The following is an 18,562-nucleotide window of genomic DNA, read 5'->3' on the forward strand; positions in this document are numbered from 1 at the left end:
AGTGGACCAATCACAGGCAACGCTGATGTAAACAAGGAAATAGCTTGTGAAACCGACAAAAAAAATACGAACTGTAAACGACACTCCTACAACAAAGTACCCGTTTCACTTTTACGAAGAAGTAGGATCATTTTCCTCCTTTGACGACACAGAATTAACCCGTGATCGAAAACGAAAATAACAATTTTTTAGTTACAGATTTTTTTCTTCCCTGTGTCTCCAGCGTTAGCATTAAATGGACAATGGATGAAATACACAAGAATATTCTTCAGCGGAACAGGAGTAACCTGGTGAAAGACTTGGATCCATCAAAACTCTATGATGGCCTTCTGGAAAAAGGAATTTTCACCCAGGACATGATCGATGAGATACAGGTAGGTCGTGGGACTGTGGTTTTCTTTTCCTTTTTTTAGAGGGGGAGTAAAAATATCATAATTGTACTCAATTAAGACTATGTCTCCTATTATCAGAGCGCTGGGACCAGACGAAACCAGGCCAGGCAGTTAGTCCAGGACTTGGAAACCCGTGGGAGTCGGGCTTTCCCCTTATTTCTGCAGTGCCTTCAGGAGACAGGTCAGGAGAGTTTGGCAGAGCTCCTACAAAATGGAGCTCCAGCTGTTACCCTGCAGCCCGCAACACCCACTCAAGTTGTCCGCCCTGTAATCCAGCCTCTTCCATTTAGTAAGTGTATTTCATTATGGAATATTTAATGTGAGAGTCTTTAGAGCCAAACACTTTCAGATGATAAGAATTTGACTCATCTGTGTGTCCTTTGTTTCTTTGACATCCTCTCCAGTGGATGGTAACAAACCAGGAAAAGATGTTGAAAAGCTAGAAATCCCTTCTAGTTCTCGTAAGCTATGTTATCCATTTAAATAACAGTCTTGTAAGTTTATTTGTGCTTAATGTGTATTAATGTGTGTGCCACAGCGCCTGGGGGGGGAAAGCCAGGACCGGGCAGAGTAAGACGTGACAGCCTTCAAGTAAGCACCATTTCCGTGCTGCACACTTACATGTTTACGTGACAGCCCTTTCTGTTTTCTTTTTATTCTGCGCCTCTCTGTGCCTTAGGGCTATAAAATGGACGCGAGCCCGTGTGGTTACTGCCTCATCATAAACAACATGGAGTTTGAACCTCACAGCATGCTGAAAAATCGCAAGGGCTCCAACATAGACTGTGAAAAGCTGGAGAGACGATTCAAGACACTCAACTTTGTCGTGGAAGTGAGGACGAACCTGAGACAAAAAGTAAGAATCGGGTCTTCTGCCTCTGTGTGTGTTGAGGGGTATTAAAGATTGCGGACCTAACGGTTAATTCCACATTCCAGCAAATCAAACATGAGCTGTTGACTTTGTCGAAGAAGGATCATTCCCAGTATGACTGCTGCGTGGTCATCATGTTGTCCCATGGCACTGAGGTAAGACATGCTGAGCTGATTCTGATGTTCATTAAAAAAAACATTGCATCCCTTCAGAATAATCAGCTGGAATACTCTGGAAATACACAGGATTTAATATTTTTTACAGTTAATATTTTAATATTTAACTGGCAAATGCCATTATGTGATCTACATCTGACTGGACTGACATGTAAGACGATTTTTGCTAATATTTCTTTCCTTAGGTGAATCACAACCGCTTTCCTGGTGCCGTGTACGGTGTGGACGGACAGTACGTACCAGTGCAGCACATCACAAACTACCTCAATGGCCAGCATTGCCCGTCTTTGCAAGGCAAACCTAAACTGTTCTTCATCCAGGCCTGTGGAGGAGGTAGCTGTCAGAAAACGCACAGTTTAAAAATTAATAGGAACAAGTGAGGTGTAAAAATGAGCTTGTGTTTGTCCCCAAGATGAGAGAGACATGGGCTTCGAGGTGTCCCCCGATGAGGTCGAACCATCCTCTGGTGGAATGGATGACCAGACGGATGCTATTCCAATGTCATCCAGCAGCGACTCTCTGAGCATGTCCGATGAACCAGACGCCAGACCCACCCTGCCCACGCCGAGTGACATCCTGGTGTCCTACTCTACTTTTCCAGGTGCGTGTTTTTTCTTTCAAACAAAAACAGCCTTTCAGATCTATGTGTCCTTAATACCTTTTTGGCCATGTGACCAATACAGGTTATGTTTCTTGGCGAGAGACCCAGTCGGGCTCGTGGTACGTCCAGACACTGGACTGTATACTTGAGGAAAACGCTGCCACTGTTGACTTAGTCACAATGTTGATGATGGTGAGCTTCTCTTAATATATCAGAAAAAATAACTGAGGACTTTAAGAGATTTTGGCTTTAGACACAGTGATGTCTGATTATTGACTCTTCTTGTTTTAGGTTAACAACGAAGTCTCCCAAAACTCTGCAAAAGGCCTATACAAACAAATGCCCGGTTCCTTTAACTTCCTCCGCAAACTCCTCTACTTTCGAACCCAAACGTAATGGAATAAGTGCAGTAGTCTCTTTCAGTTTCACAGCACTGTAACTTCTTTTTCGGCACAGTTACAGTGTGTGTGATTTCTGACTCTGCTGTGAATCTGCTATAACTGAATGGATGACATCTTGTAATTGTAATACCTTTCTGTGTTTTCTGAGGGTTAATGGATTCTAAATGAGCTTTTTAAAATACTGAACTATTACTATGAAAATGTTGTTCAGGTTATTTTTGTTTTAATTCACACATGCAGTAGCAGCTGACAGAGGAAAGATGCACTCCATGCACTCTGCGAACCTTCAATCTACTTATGTGCGTCAGCTCTTTCACAGAGCCAATAATGTGTAACTTATACTCTCCATTGTTTTTGCTCTTTCTCCTGTTCTGGCTGTTTGTGCACTGATCATGTATAAAATGCTGTTTTGTTCATGCTGGGATAACTTTCCGTGAACTAGATATGAGTCACACATCAGACTCAAATAAAAGGAGGAGTGAGATTCTTGTGTGTTCTTTTTTTCTGTCTGTAGTAAAAGTTTAAATTATTAATTATTGTAATAATTATAAAAGAATACAATTATTAAATGAAATCTCCACTGAGAGTGGAAGCATTCACTGCTCTTTGTTTGGTCTGTTGTGCTTATGTAGGAATGAGAAAGTGTTGACTTCAACAAATTTGAAGTACTGAATCCTCTTTTAAACGTTAAATAATAATTAAACACAATTTTGCTTTTCTTTGCCTTTTTAAGTTTTTTATTGACAGATACAGTCAAGAAATGGCAGGAAAGCTGAGCGAGAGAGAGGGAGACATGTGGCAAAGGGCCGTGGGTCGGACTCGAACCCAGGCTGGCCACACTCAGCCATAGAAATGTCTAAAGTTGTAATGCCTGTTAGGAAAAAAAAGGATTTTGTTAAGTGGTATAAATCAACTATACATTTGTAAGTATTTGAACTGATTGGAAGTCTCATGATCCCACCTACTTTCATCACAAGTTCTACAGGTAGCTCTTACAGCAGACTCAACATTTTTGACCAGATTTTGAGTGTGACAGTGTGTTGAGAGTGTATTAAAGAATAAAAAAAAACAACCCAGATTTAATAGAGAATGTGGCCACAGTAACTGCTGTGTTTGGGACAGAACAAATCCAACTTCTTCAAGATGGGAAATTAATAGCAACAGTAAAGCGTAAGACGTCCACCAAAAACATCTCAAAAAGAAAAAATCATTACATCTCAGTTTTGAATATCATTAAACTTTTTGCAGGGATTTGAAACAGACAATACATACAAGAAAGTCACACAAGACTCATCAAAACTCTCAGGAAGCCAGCATCAGACACTCGAGGGCAATTTGGCTGTGTGAAACTGCAACCCAAGATTTTAAGTTCTGCAAAATAGGGTAGCTTCGAAGGCTGAGGGTTTTCCTACAAAATGAAAGTGTAATAGTCGCAGTAGTGCGGTAACAAAAATAGTTACGATTTGAAAGTGTACTGCTCAGAAAGGATGATCAGATGCATTGCATGTCCAAATTGTTCCCATGGGAAGTACCTTTCATGGTTTCACACAGCTGAAAAAGTATTTAAAGAACTCAAGACACCTTTCTCTTTTTTTCCCCCTATTTTGGTAACATACTTTTGCTTTTGCGTGTGCAACATAAATTACAGTATGTAGGTCTGGTACTATAAGAATCAAATGTTTACTTATTAGTTTTTACAACAATATCCAGGACTTGGCGTTTGCATCTCAGTTTACCATCTAAGAAATTTATTCCCTCCAAAGCCACCAGGGGTCTCTATACAATTAGAAAAGGAAAACGTTTCAAACCAGGGGCGATTTTAGCCCATTTCTGGGGGTGCTTCAGCACCCCCAAAATGAATCAAAGCACCCCCAAAGATTTCTTACTTTTTTGACAATATTTGCTGTGTGAAACACTACTAAAAATATAAAAAGCATACAGTACTTGGTTGAGACGTAACATTTTAACAACAAAAGTATAGATAACCCCCCCCCCCCCTCCCATAATGGTTTGTTCCAGCTCGCCTCCTCCCTACTCTGGCTCTAGCGCCGTTGCTGCTAGAGCGATGGTGGCACAGTGGAGCGGAGGTGTAAGTGCCTGGCTTAAAACAGGACATACTAGCTACATTTAACCTCCAGTTACTCTTCATATAGTTAGGTAGGAGTCAGACCATGAAAACATTACACCCAGGTAACCTGCAGTGTTGAAAACGTGTTTTCCGACAATGTTTGCTACCCTACAATCCGTCCTGCTCTGTAGTAAAATCAGCAACATTTGACCGTCCTGTTGCTCCCATTGAAATGTATACAGCCTATATAAAATCTAAAACTTAAAATTGTCCGTAGCCTACTGTTTTTACCACTGTCCTGTTTTAAATGGATACTAACTAGCTAACTGACTGGATGCCCATTAACCTTATAACGTCTGTTGTGTGTGTTTGTGTACAAAGAGATAGCCAGGTTAATAATGGATATAAGGAAGTTTTTTCTAAAAAAGGAGCCACATCCAGGTAAAAGTGGAAAATCAAATGATTCGTCAATCAAGAATAATGTTGGATGAGTGTTTCAATATTTATCTTTTATTAGATGTTCATGTGGTTTGGTTATTTGCCTTTTGGTTGAAAGTACACTGAGAGATGACTTTTTGTTAGTGATCTTAATACTATTTTTTCCTATTAATGTAATTTTTCATCTAATTGAATACAATCTATTTGTGTATGATTGTCAGTCCAAAGAAGGAGAGAGGAAAGAGGGGAACGTGAGGAGAAAGTACAAGGTCAGGAAGAACCAGGTAAGAAAACAGACAGGGAACAGTGACAGGCAAAAACAGAAAGTGTTAAACTGACAAAGAGAAAAAACCTGATTTTACTCACACAATCAGGAAGTTGTGTTCTCCCTATATTAAAGCTGCTATACAGAATCTGCTAAATAAACTGGGTTGAAACATTTTTGACCCTCTTTAACAACATTCCAACATAACATTATAATTGATCGGGGAGATTAAAATTAATTATATATTTTTATGTGGTTCAGCCACAACTCTACTAAAACCTCAGCCAGTAATAGGTCGGCTAACTTTTGGACCATCCAGTTGTCTGTATGACTGCCGCAGTACATACATCACATTTGCACACTATCAGAAAGTGCCAAACGGTGCCCTGGTGGAGTGAGGAGCTGTAAAGAGAAGCAGGGTGCTCTGTTTATATTCTAAAAATGTTTTAAGCTAGCTTGTTTCAAAGATTCTGTACAGCAGCTTTAAATGTTTTCCAAAAGCACACTCTCTGGGTGCTCAGCACGCCCAAAGCTCTGATCCTAGAATCGCCCCTGGTAAAACCATTGTGTTGTTTATTTTCCACATAAACCTTTCACAATAAAGCTCAAGTTTCTGTTGAGACTATTCAAAATAAACTGAAATGATATACATTATTCTCAAACATAAAATTTCAGAATATGCATCAAACAAATGACCTCAAATAAAAACATCAAGTAACTATAAATGGCGCTTACAGTCACCACGCAGATGAAGGCACAGAGAATACCAGCATGGCCAGCAAGGATGAGGCAGAACCAGCTAGCTCCAAACAGAAGGAGCAGTCAAAAGAAATCGAGGACCTTATTGTTAAACGAGGGGCTCCCCCTGTTGCATGGACATGGTTTGGTTATGAAAAGTCTGACACGCCCCAGAAAACTGTACTATCCAAATTATGCCACAAACTGGTCCCCACCACCACTCAAACAGGACAAACCTCTTTAACCACCAACACAAGAATCACATGAAAGAGTTTCAAGAGAAAATAAGAGCTGTTAGGTGCTCACAATAATCCTTAGACTCAAACGTTAGAACAGGCTTTTCCTCGCAGCACGCCGTGTAATAAATACTCAGAAAGAAAATGGCAGCCGTTTAAACTCATGTCTAAAAATGTATAAAAAATTTGAGCATTTTTATTTCCTTGAAATCAGGTTGCCCTCATGTAAATGTGTTTATTTACATTCATTCAAGTGGCTACCAAGTGTTTTCTTCAAACAGGACACCTGACAAACAAAAAATGTCATATTTAACAATATGTTCACATTTAATAATATCCAGAGTACCTTTTAGTTAGAATCACTGCCTTGTGGTAGTTTTGCCTCAGCCAAATGGTTAAGGTGTGGTTTACATCCATGTCTGTCCACTTATGATACAGTATACACATGTAGTCAGTTATAGCCAAACACCTTTGATTACTGAACTGCATTCACTTCATTAATGAAGTGAATGTAATTCACATTTGTGTGAACATTTGTCTGAGATTAACTCTTTGGGGTCTTTACCTTACAATATAACATATTTGAGTCAAAATTTGTTGACTGTTTAAGTGGTGCCACATGAATAAAACTGAACAGATCTAAAGAAGATGTTCCTGAACTTTGGGTTTATTCGAACAGGACGGATGGATAACCACAGGACTTTTCCCCATATGCTAACTAAACAACAAAATAAATTAAGACAGATTACTGTCCTAAACTTAAAGATAAAAGTGAATTTACTGGACTTGTTTTGTCAGTGAGGAGCAAAGTACAATTAGAAGTGCTTGTTCTGATGAAAAGTTAAACTGTAAACAGCAGCGTAGTAAATAAGGATCTGTGTCCACGAATCCTCAGCAGTGACAACACTTAAACATCATAGTTCAAAATCCTTAATGTACGCTTCCTGGTACAGTTTCGCTGCAGTAATTCAAGATGTGCGGTAATTCTGGGTCTTTAAGAAGGCGGAGACAGGAATACAGTAACAGGTGTTACTGCAGGAAGTTCACTAAAACAATAAACTGTAACCCCTCAAAGAGCTATCTGAAGTTATTGTGACTACTTAATGTCAAAGATGCTTCATAACCAAATGCTGTTTCAAGTTGCAAACAAAAACAGGCAAATTTGTCCTGACATATCCATCTGAGCCTGTGTGAGAAAATCAGAAAGTGTTCAAAGGCATAAATTAAAATGTTTAAATAGGAGTACTGGGACTAAAAACATGCTGTATATTTTGTTTGATTTAAAATCCACTTTAGTAGTGTAGAGAGGTAAAATGTGTCAGACAAATTATGGACCTAATTACAAAGCGCTTTTCTACTCTGAGCACTCAAATTGCTTTTTACAACCCTCATTCGCCTATTTACACATTTTATCCTATGCTTTTAAACACCTGAAGTTCTGGCTCATTTACCTTTTACAAATTTACACAGCCACCTCTTAAAAACCTAAACTCTCGTGTAAACATAGTAAAGTGTGTCACCAAGCCATAAGCCTGAAATCTAACCACACCTGAAGGGAAATGGATACTCCTTCCAGGAATCAGCTGTAATAAATATGTTCGGAACAGATTCATTTTCAAGAATAATGAATGAGCCCATTGTTGGGCTTGAAAACAAAAACCACTTTGATTATGTGAAGTTCTTACCATCATCATCATTACAGCCCAAAGACAACAAGTCATTGTCCATTGCCTTTGTTGCACTTGAACAACAATGCGAGTTGGTCTCATGTTCACATTTTTTCACCAGGAAGTAAGAGCCAGTAGTTGTGCAAGATCGAGATCTTGTTCAATTCTTGAGCCAGCAGGATAAATGCCAGCGTAACCGTCCCAGCCACTATCAGTTCTGCAAGCCTCTCGAGACTGGAGCTTCTACAGCCATGCTCTCCTTCCGACTCTGCACCACACTGCGTGAGTATACAAATGATTCACTGCCAGTGTGACAATTATGTGGGTTCATATTCAAATTAGGATGCATTGGAGGTAAATTTTTTTATTTTATGATTTCAGTCATTACAGAATAAACTACAGTGTTTGCTACCTATGGAGTAAAGAATGAGGGAAGAATTGATTGATTTGAAACTGTTGTTACCAATTTACAAACTTTACTTAATAAAATCTGCAGAAACTAATATTGTTGTTAATATGTTCTATGTATTATAAAAAAATAATAAATAATGTATGCTTCTCTGCAATAATAGAGAAATTTTTCAAACTTTAAAAAGTGCAATTTTTTTCTTTTATAATAAAAATAGACACTGATGTTTGTTTTCAGTGCTTGCAACAGCTTGTTTGCTCACATCATCAGGTAAATATCTGATAGTGCAGCATTTATTCTCTATATACTTAATCTATATACTTAATCTTTCATATTTATTGCTTTAGTTGTTTCCACGGAGACAGCAGTGACCTGTGATGATGGAACCAATGTCCAGCACTTAAGCTGTGGTATGTGTAAAATATCCAAGACTGTGTGTCAGCATCCACAACAAACAGCACATCTTGATTTTTAAAGCATAAATATTTTTCATCAACCAGCATTGTAGTTTTGTACATTAAACATCAGCTTAAATAACCCTGAAAATGTTAATGTTATAACATGATAAAGATGTCAGGTTAAAAATACTGCCTTAGTAACATTTTTTCCAGAAATGTGTTGAAAGCTCATAAAGCTGTGAAAAGTGCTTTACAGTTTTGGCTGAGCATATAATCTTGGCTTAAGGACAAAGTATACAGTATAGTTGTACTCGGGTGCAAAAAGACATTCCTTGGTGTTTAACAGATAATGGAGCGATCATAGTGCAGGCTGCACTGTACGGACGTAAAGACCGTGAGACCTGCAGTGAGGGCAGGCCTCAGAATCAGCTTCAAAATACACAGTGCTCTCAAATCGGCACCGTGGATATCCTTAAGAGAAGGTATTATATTTTAGTGCTCAACTGCCAGTGAGTCTTCAGGTATTTTTCTATATATTTTATGTTATATACACTACGTACATAACTGTCAATGGAAAATTGTATTTAGTAGTCAGTATAATCTTTTAGTGATATAAGTTTGCATATGGTAGAATACTGCATGTAGTTATTTGTATTAGAAAATATTCAACCATGTATACTTAGAGGCATATAATTAATTGTGTGTGATCTCTAACAGGCTGCAGGCTTGGGGTGCATCCCAGGAATGCACCCCCACGCCTGGGAGCGTGGGAGAGGTCGCACCTTGTTTTATTGTTTTAACGTAGCTATGTCTGTTTCAGTCTAAGTGCTTTAACTGCTGGACTTCCTCACCGTGCCATCTAGGGTGGGGGAGACTACCCTCTTTATGACCAAGGATGTACCTTTTGTGTTTGTATGTTATATGACCCTTTTGATCAGCAGTGACACACACACACACACACACACACACACACACCATACACACACACATACGCTCAAGAGTATAAATAAAGACCAGGGCAGTTCTCTCACTGGAGTCTCTTAGTGTGGAGACTGCCCTTGCTAGCAAGAACTTCTGTGTGTTTCTCTTCTCTGAGTCTTTACTGAAGAAGTGTTTTAGAACATTTTCCCTAACATTATTTGGTCCTTCGTAGCCGGATCAGAAAATATCAGAATTGTTATCTGTGACTCTGTTCCAAGATCCAGCACTGATTCCTGACGCCGTGGGGAGCCAGCACCGAAGCCTGTGCACAGCCCTCTTGGACGAGGAGAGAGCCCCAGGACGTTAAATTCGGGTCTGGGCCGGTGTTATAATCTGGTCCACGGCGGTGGGATTCAGTCCAATGATCTGAATCACCAGTGGGACATCGGGGGTGAGAAACACTATTTGGTATTTAAAGACGGCCGCAAAGATTTAAAGTAAAAATACGTTTAAGTAACGTGATAAATTAGGTTGGGTTCGCCGGAAGGAGCCGAATTTGACTAGTTTTAGAGGTAGCTGAAATTATCTCGGGACAAATTAGGTTTAAGTTCGCCAAAAAGAATTGTGTTTCGACCAGTTTTAGAGGTAGCTGAAATTATCTCGTGACAAATTAGGTTGGGTTCGCCGGAAGGAGCCGAATTTGACTAGTTTTAGAAGTAGCTGAAATTACTTCGTGACAAATTGTAAAAGCGCGCAAATGTCCATATGTGTGTGTGTCTGGAAGTAAGTTGATTTTACAGCACAATAAATTGCTGAACTACTTCCATTTTTGTGTATCCTGCAAGAGCCCATGTACTGGTGACAAAGGAAAAAGGTTGAGTTTCATCTCATAAAACTGATACCGCTTCACCGTTAGGGTGAAGTCGAAGGCCGTATCAGTAAACCTCTCTGAAGTCAAGCGTGCCAGCGACGGCCCAGCAAAATCTTTGAAAATGGGTGATTAAACAAGTAAAATTAACACCTGATGAGAAATGTCTAGAAAAACAGCAAGCTGGAGCACGATTAATCCAAAAGAAAGAGAGAGGAATGCATCGTGGAAGAGCAAGAGGTAGAAGAAACAAAGTAGACAGTAACTCAAAATAGGATAGCAGCTCAGGTGAAGAGAGCAGTTCAGACTAGGAAGAACATAATAATCCCTCACCCAGTGAAAATTAGAGATCACAGTAGTTTGAAGTAGTTTAAAAAAGGGTTGGAAACAGACCCGACTGAATAGATATAAATGCAAGAGGAATAAAGTAAAATAAACAAAAAGCTAAATTACAACTTAATTTTAACGCATTCAAACTAATAATAAAAAGGATAACAACCTATAAACTGGTATTAATAATGAAAGCAGATATTTCACACAAACAGAACTATGATAACTGTGATAACTGGAGTGTGCAGCGTTTCCGTGAGCAGTTTTCCTGCATCTTGACTTGTGTGTAGAGTGTTCATAACATCAGCATTATGTTTTTGTTTATTTGTTTTGTTGGGTTGAAAAATAGTTAAACTGGTGATCATGCCTATGGATCACCATGGTACATATCATCAGCCATATGATTTATTTACGCAGATGAAAAAGTGAGTGTGAATGTGTTTGACGTCACAGTGTTTTTGTGCGCTGTGTAAAAGTAATTGCCTTTGATTGTGAGAGCGTGTGATTCTGCAGGTCACCAGCTATTTAAAAAAAAAAAAAAGAAGAGTGAAAAAGAGAGAGAATTTATATTGTAGATGAAAAATAATCATAGGGAGAAGGTTTTGTGTTGATCAGCCAAAAAAAAAAAAAAAAAAAAAAAAAACAACTATAATTTCATTTTCTGCTTTTAAGAAAGGATTGTTCACAAAAACAGAGAGAGAGAGAGAGAGAGAGATGTGTGTTGATTAAGCAGCGATGATAATAATGAAAATGTCTTAGTTTGTCACTTTCAGGTGAAAAGCAGACCTGAATCAATTTTCCACATGCAGCAGTCGGAAGAAAGTTATAGTTTAACATCATTGGAAACATGCAGGCCAAGTTTCTGGCTGACTTATTTACAACACCGTGTGTCTCTCAACCTCACAAGCAAGCTCCAAGGAAACTAATCTCTCCCTGAAGACAAGGAATGCAGCTCCAAAGCAATAACTTGATAAAGAGACAGCAGCAAGTCCTGAGCAAAGAGTCCCAGCAAGCAGCAGCAGTGTGGACAAACAGCATCAGAGAAGAAGAGCAAACCCATCATCCTGACTGATCGGATGAATGGCACTGTGTCTACAACAAGCTGAAACTTCACTGTGCATGTGAAGAAAACGTTTGAGGAGAACTGAACAGTTGGAGTTTGACATTTGCCACCTGTGGAGTAAAATGGCAAGAAGGGACAGTGGGACACAGGACAAAGCTGAAGGAGAACTGCCGGGACTGTTGAAGTGGGAGAGGACAAAAGAGTGAGAGGACAACAGATGACAGAGAGGAGTGGTGAGAACACAGAGGAATGCTGTTATTTAATGTGGGAAATCAAAATTTGGGTTAGCAAACCTGGGGAAAAGAAAACTGACTGCTTAAGTTGGAAAATTGAGAAGGAGTCTGGATATATGCAAATATAAAAAACATATACATCATATACAAAATCACACACACAAGAAGAACATGCATTAACCCTACTAACACTTCCAAACACAAGAGAGCTCATGAAGATTAGACAACATTTTAAGCATGTCAGTCTGTTTATCATCTTGTCCAAGTCACCTAGTGTGATGCAAAGACCAGTGGACTCATAGCACATTAGTTAAGAAATGATCAAATAATAGTAGAGAAGTGTGTAAGAAAGGCAGCTTTTAAGAACATGCTCTGCTGGATATGCAGCTCCACAGACATGCATTAGACCTGCCTAATAACACAAACACATGTAATGAAAATTAGCTTGTTATCTTTCATGAGTGTTAAAATAGTGTCAATTTAGCAGACACTTGTTATCAAATACTGAATTTATCCTAAAAAAAAATTGACTCTCCAAGTTGCAGGACAACAATTTAACTTTTGTGGAAAAAAAAAAAAAATCCTGGTTTGATAAACCAGTGATCAGACAATAAATTTAGTTGTTAATATAGTAAATTGGGAGAAGCTTCCTGCTTGATTGAGGCAGCACATGTAATTTACTGTATGAGGGAAATTGTCTTTTGTGATACTATTTTGAACATGCTTTTCTGTTGTCCTGTCAACTTAGTGGGTTAATAGCTGATATGCAAATTAGTTGATCGGTTTTAGATTAATGAAAGGTGACTGAATTCTAGCACGAGTGAATGGGATGTTTGTTGTGTGTTGAGTGGAGACTCTAAAACACTGAGTTCCTGCTTTGATGTGCGAGTGAATTCTGTATTTAGATATACAACTCTGAATACGTCAGAACAAACTTTTTTTTTATGAAGTGCATGACAGCATGTCACATGTTTTATGATGAAGGAAAAAGGAAAATTGAATAAAATAGATCTGTGATTTAGATGAGTGAAGAGCACAGACCTGGTGATTAAACTCATAGCTAATAAGACACATTAGGCTTATGTGTGTGTTGTGCAGCTGATGGTTGGTTTGGAGTGAATTTAGCTGATGATTCTTCTCCTGTTGTGAAGTTGATGAGGAGTTTGTGTCATGACTTAACAAGGCCTTTTTATTTTGATACTTTCACAGTGCACTGAAAGTTTGGTTTGATAATTTGTTATTTTCCATTTTTATCTTTTAAACAGGCACTGATTTTGTTTGTCTATTTTCTTTTCTTTAAGCAGATCCGCACGTCGGGAATTAAAAGTGCTACACGTCGTCGAGAAAATTGTGACAAGTGAGTCTTCTCCACATTAAATTGGGTTTTGGAGAAGGCCACTTATAAGTGTCCCAGCCTAAAACTGGATTCAGCGATGTAATCCTATCTAAAGTTCTTTTTTTCTTTTTTGAGATGACGTCATTTTGCTGAAAGTGGAAACTAAATGCGACGACAGGTTCCACTATCAGCACAGAAAGAAAGAAAGAATGAATGAATGAATGAATGAATGAATGGAAATAAAAAACAAACTGACTGACTGGTAAAAGCTGACAGGACTTGACCACGACTCAAGGTTAACCTCCACCTAGACAGGACAAAAGGGTGGATGAATTTATGTGTTTCCTGTTACAGGAGCAGAAAGATGACAGCAACATTCGAGGTTGCATGATGGTTTAACCTTTGAAATGCCATTTTCTGTGTCTGTGCATCTACCAGGGGTGTTATTCACTGCCTTGTGTTGCTTACAGAGGTAACGGTGACAAAGTATGCATATGCCTGCGCAGCGCTAACATTTGTATTTTCTTTTCTACAGCATTACAGTTTGATTATGTGGTTTATAAGAGGATTAGTTAATGTTTTTTTTTTTTTACTATAGGATTTTTGGGTTTACATGTGACTGACATTCTTTCCACAGCTAGGGTTGACTTTATGGTGTTTTTATGGCACCTCTGGAACCTGTTGACCCGTGTCTGACCTCCGTCTGACCACAGTCAATGTGTATTGCTTATGTTTGTTTTTTCTGGGACTGCATGTGGAAGATTCAGCTGAAACGGACAAGTGACATGAGTAAAACAAATAAGAGATTGCGTGTTTATGGAATAGTTTATTGTGGGCTCTTTGCTGGCCACTTTGAGCCCATAATAATAATAAATAATATATGAGTGGAGTGACTTTGCTTAAGGGAAGTTACTGATTACATTAATGTTAACAGAGTACATGGGATGATCCATGTCTGGGGCAAATTGGGGTAATAGTTGTAATTTACTGATTTGAGAAAACCTGCACATGACACTTGTCCTGCTAGTGCTGAATGCTTATTACTCTTATAATATAATTGTTTGTAAGTGTAAAGTTTGATTTCACTTCCAGATTTTGCTTTCCAGGCCATGATGGTGTGTATGCAGGCTCCTGGCAGAGCCAGGTGTTATGCAAAACACACTAACATTTTTATTGCAGGATTATAGGTCCAGGGTGGTGCTGCTCCAGAGGAGGAGATGCCCTGATGTTACCTGGGATATGATCTAGCTAATCTTTTTCTTTGAGACAGGAATCTGATTTTGATGAGTTGACTCATGGGAGTGTCCATGTGTCAAGATGGGGGATCCAGGATTAATATGAAACAATGAATTAACATTAAATTTTGGAATTAACATTAAATTTTGTTTTATATAATTTTTGCAGCGATTTGTGTGATTAACCGTTTGTTTACAGGTATTAAACCTATGCAAGTGGTGCATCCATGTTCAGATGAGGCTTTGATGGTCTATAAGTTCACTGAACTAAAGAATGTGGTTTGATGATTGTTGACATGCTCTCCAAATAGAAGTTTTTCCTCCTAGCAATGAAATACAGGTGCAGCAGTAATCTCCTGAGAAATCTTCAGAGGCCCAGTGAGAAGCGAGAACCATTCCAGGCATAACTGACAGCCCAGGCAGTGGTTGAGGTCAAAGGTCAAGCTGGTTGGGGCCCATCATGAGATCAGATTTTGGAGCCACAGCAAGGACCATGAAACTGCGTTGGAATGAGAGCTGTGCCAAAAGGGCTTTCCAGAGGCCAACAGAGGAGATTGTGGACAACAGATGGGCACCTGAAGGATGAGGGGAGCGTGCCAAGCTCCATCGACAGCGCAGAAGGAATCTAAGGATGATATCATGATTCTGTGAAAGCACAGGAACCAGAAGCCATGGTGGTGATGACAGCAGTTTCCTATGAACATCACCTAATGCTGTGTCACTATACTGTGCATACGCTGGCACATTGAAGACTGCTGGGATCATAACGCCAGTAAGATAACTGGACCCAGCACCCTTTCTACAAAGAGGTTTTTCTGCAGAGGATGGACAGTAGAAGAGTCATAAGTATTCCTACCGCAGGATGAAGGCCTGAAGTGAGGTGATGGGGGTTGATAGAGGCCAATTCAAGTGTTTCTGACCATTTCAACTGCCTGCAAAATAGCGGAGAGACCCTCCTGGATTTATCAGAGCCACTGCAAGAGGTCGAGGTCCCAGGAAACCCCGGCACCCTCAAGACAGCACAATAGAGAAATCTCACACTTGGTTGTTTCAGTGGTGAGGGGGGAGTGCTGATTGAGCCCCCGTAGGGTAAGCTCGCACTTCAACCTCCAGCCTCTGATCAACTCTAGGGCAACCAAGTGCGAGGCGTGACGGACCTGTGTGCAACCATGGGAAGGTGGACCCTCTTGGTTACCTTGACTACAACGCTCACTTTTACAGGACCCCAGCTGGTGCCGGAAACAGCTGAACCAGGAGGAAGGCAGAGAAGATGGACACACGACAACTCTCACCTAAGGGATATGACGCAAGACCACATCCCTCCGTGGATGAATAATGCCTGGTACCGTTATATCCACGACAGAACAAAAGCAGAATCGGCAAATACAGACTATTATGTCTGTTCCCATCTACCCAGCACGGCAACATACCCCACACTATATATGTTCCTGGACTAACTCTCAGGGAAGAACTACTCTATGATACTAGCAGAGAAAGGGGACTTTGTGTCCTCTTCAACAACACATGCTGCACTTACATACCAGACGATGTACATTCATCAAACATGACTGACGCCCTGAATGCTGTGAGACAGATCCAGCAGGCCCAAAAATCAGGACTATGTAAGTGATACAAGTGACTGGTTTTCTTGGCTTTACACTGGCTCCTGGTTACAGGTGCTAAAAAGACTACTCATCGGAGTTGGGATATTTTTACTTTTATTTTGTGTCTTTGTAACGTGTATATTGCCATGTCTAAAACTCATGATTAACCGCATAATATTTTCTACTGTTGCTGCATAAATAGCCATGACAAGTGATGATGATGATAATGACCCCGACCTGTTGGAACATGAAGACTTTGTGTGATTAATGACAAACTGGTATCTCACTTAAAGTTTTTCTGACAACAGGAGGGAATGTCAATGGAAAATTGTATTTAGTAGTCAGTATAATCTTTTAGTGATATAAGTTTGCATATGGTAGAATACTGCATGTAGTTATTTGTATTAGAAAATATTCAACCATGTATACTTAGAGGCATATAATTAATTGTGTGTGATCTCTAACAGGCTGCAGGCTTGGGGTGCATCCCAGGAATGCACCCCCACGCCTGGGAGCGTGGGAGAGGTCGCACCTTGTTTTATTGTTTTAACGTAGCTATGTCTGTTTCAGTCTAAGTGCTTTAACTGCTGGACTTCCTCACCGTGCCATCTAGGGTGGGGGAGACTACCCTCTTTATGACCAAGGATGTACCTTTTGTGTTTGTATGTTATATGACCCTTTTGATCAGCAGTGACACACACACACACACACACCATACACACACACATACGCTCAAGAGTATAAATAAAGACCAGGGCAGTTCTCTCACTGGAGTCTCTTAGTGTGGAGACTGCCCTTGCTAGCAAGAACTTCTGTGTGTTTCTCTTCTCTGAGTCTTTACTGAAGAAGTGTTTTAGAACATTTTCCCTAACAATAACACTCACTGTTATTCCTAAAGGTGTGATGGCAGGAAGGTGTGCGAGATAAACACAAATGTCGTTCGTACCTCGGATCCCTGCGTCGGCATCTTCAAATACCTGGCGACCAACTACACCTGCTTCCCAGCAAGTCAGTCACATGTCTGCATGAGTCTGCTAACCAGTCTGTGTGATGTGATTGATGTTTATTTTTGTTGGGTTTTTTCTAACAGTTCAAACAGTGACCTGTGAGGGTTCTTTGGCACATTTGTACTGTGGTAAGATTGTTTTTTTGTATTTGTGTTGGAACAATGTGACGAACCTACAAATGAGCTACTTTTCATTCCGTGCCTCTTTCCTCTTCTTTGGCATAGATGTTGGGCAGGTAATATTGGTCTACGGAGCTTACTACGGACGCCTTGACAAGACCACCTGCTCTTTCAGGCGGCCTGACTCTCAGATTCAAAATGTGGACTGCTCAAACCCCACTCCCAAAGTCGCTGAGAGGTCAGTGAGTGAAGCATAAACAAGTTCCCTTGTTCACTTCGGAAGGAAATAAGGCAAAGAATGAACCACGATGGTGGAGGTTTTATATACGAGGATTAAAAAAAAGAAAATAATTCTAGATGTTGCCCATATTTAGTAATGTATTCCATGGGATCAGTGACTCAATGGCCCTTTTCAGTCATGCCATTCTACGTTTACAGGTGTAACGGGAAAAATAGCTGTACTATCAGCGCCAGCAACTCAGTGTTTGGAGACCCCTGCTTTGGCACGTACAAGTACCTGGAGGTGTCTTACGTTTGTGATTGTAAGTACCTGTTTAGCTCTGTCAGTGCAAACAGCCAATCTAGCCATAAAGAGTTTTTGTGTCGGGGTGTGGAGAAATGCAAGATACACACTGAATATGGCAACAATCTTACCATACCTTTGTTTTCCACTCTTTTGCAGATCCTGTCACCATCACTCCATAAACGTCTCTGATATTAGTTTCATGTCACAAGCATTTAATTTACTTTCACAAATATAAGATTAAAATTTCTGTCTCATTCAAATTTTGAATAGGACACTTTGTTATTCTTGTGGTTTCTCACTGGGAAATATATAATATTTGTCAACTCTGTACAATCTGCATAACACAATAAACATAGCAAATTTGCATACTATAAAAGCTTTGAGTCTTGTTTTATGTTGTGCTGCTGCACAGGAAATGATGCGGTTTATTTTTCCTGTTTGGGTTGTATTCTGCATGAGCAGCTGTAATCAAGAATGTCAATATCTACAATCAGAAATAAAGTTTATTAAAACCTACTTAGGAATGACTTACTTGAAAAGTTGTTTTTTTTAAAGGAATTCTGAAAAAAGCCAATAAAATCTGCCACTAATAAAAAGTGACTACCCCGAGTTAAAATCAACCACCATTTCCACATGAATGGCTATCTCCGTTTTAAAAAT

General features: G+C 39.6%; 2 protein-coding genes across 7 annotated transcripts; both read left to right on the forward strand.

The window, feature by feature from the left end:
• Positions 1 to 7: 7 nt before the first annotated feature.
• On the forward strand, positions 8 to 2,925 carry casp9 (caspase 9, apoptosis-related cysteine peptidase). 5 transcript variants are annotated; one of them, XM_076878083.1, is made up of 11 exons: positions 8 to 121; positions 224 to 374; positions 471 to 681; positions 797 to 853; positions 931 to 983; positions 1,072 to 1,248; positions 1,329 to 1,418; positions 1,625 to 1,772; positions 1,852 to 2,040; positions 2,123 to 2,232; positions 2,332 to 2,925. In XM_076878083.1, the coding sequence occupies exons 2-11, from the start codon at positions 243 to 245 to the stop codon at positions 2,434 to 2,436; spliced, it is 1,272 nt and encodes a 423-aa protein (XP_076734198.1). In that variant the 5' UTR covers positions 8 to 121; positions 224 to 242; the 3' UTR covers positions 2,437 to 2,925. The 5 variants fall into 5 exon arrangements, with proteins under 5 accessions (XP_076734198.1, XP_004554039.1, XP_076734199.1 ...); XM_004553982.5 differs by having other exon boundaries at positions 55 to 374; XM_076878084.1 differs by having other exon boundaries at positions 55 to 374; positions 931 to 962.
• A 1,580-nt stretch (positions 2,926 to 4,505) lies between these two features.
• On the forward strand, positions 4,506 to 18,278 carry LOC101487277 (L-rhamnose-binding lectin SML). 2 transcript variants are annotated; one of them, XM_014407503.3, is made up of 11 exons: positions 4,506 to 4,631; positions 5,169 to 5,231; positions 7,975 to 8,135; positions 8,500 to 8,532; positions 8,610 to 8,672; positions 9,007 to 9,142; positions 17,149 to 17,258; positions 17,341 to 17,385; positions 17,482 to 17,614; positions 17,815 to 17,918; positions 18,059 to 18,278. In XM_014407503.3, the coding sequence occupies exons 3-11, from the start codon at positions 8,105 to 8,107 to the stop codon at positions 18,079 to 18,081; spliced, it is 678 nt and encodes a 225-aa protein (XP_014262989.2). In that variant the 5' UTR covers positions 4,506 to 4,631; positions 5,169 to 5,231; positions 7,975 to 8,104; the 3' UTR covers positions 18,082 to 18,278. The 2 variants fall into 2 exon arrangements, with proteins under 2 accessions (XP_014262989.2, XP_076734296.1); XM_076878181.1 differs by having other exon boundaries at positions 4,584 to 4,598.
• The last annotated feature ends 284 nt before the right edge of the window (positions 18,279 to 18,562 follow it).

This window comes from Maylandia zebra, linkage group LG20, assembly GCF_041146795.1.
Source record: "Maylandia zebra isolate NMK-2024a linkage group LG20, Mzebra_GT3a, whole genome shotgun sequence".
Taxonomy (NCBI): domain Eukaryota; kingdom Metazoa; phylum Chordata; class Actinopteri; order Cichliformes; family Cichlidae; genus Maylandia; species Maylandia zebra.

What these genes read in the sequence shown, in the direction of transcription:
- casp9 (XM_076878083.1), top strand. Translation starts at nt 243, where the DNA reads ATGGATGAAATACACAAGAATATTCTTCAGCGGAACAGGAGTAACCTG. An exon ending in CATCCAGGCCTGTGGAGGAG is followed by an intron (nt 1,773 to 1,851) that starts GTAGCTGTCAGA and finishes TTTGTCCCCAAG; the next exon opens with ATGAGAGAGACATGGGCTTC. An exon ending in GTCCTACTCTACTTTTCCAG is followed by an intron (nt 2,041 to 2,122) that starts GTGCGTGTTTTT and finishes TGACCAATACAG; the next exon opens with GTTATGTTTCTTGGCGAGAG.
- LOC101487277 (XM_014407503.3), top strand. Translation starts at nt 8,105, where the DNA reads ATGCTCTCCTTCCGACTCTGCACCACACTGC. An exon ending in TGTCCAGCACTTAAGCTGTG is followed by an intron (nt 8,673 to 9,006) that starts GTATGTGTAAAA and finishes GGTGTTTAACAG; the next exon opens with ATAATGGAGCGATCATAGTG. An exon ending in GGTGTCTTACGTTTGTGATT is followed by an intron (nt 17,919 to 18,058) that starts GTAAGTACCTGT and finishes ACTCTTTTGCAG; the next exon opens with ATCCTGTCACCATCACTCCA.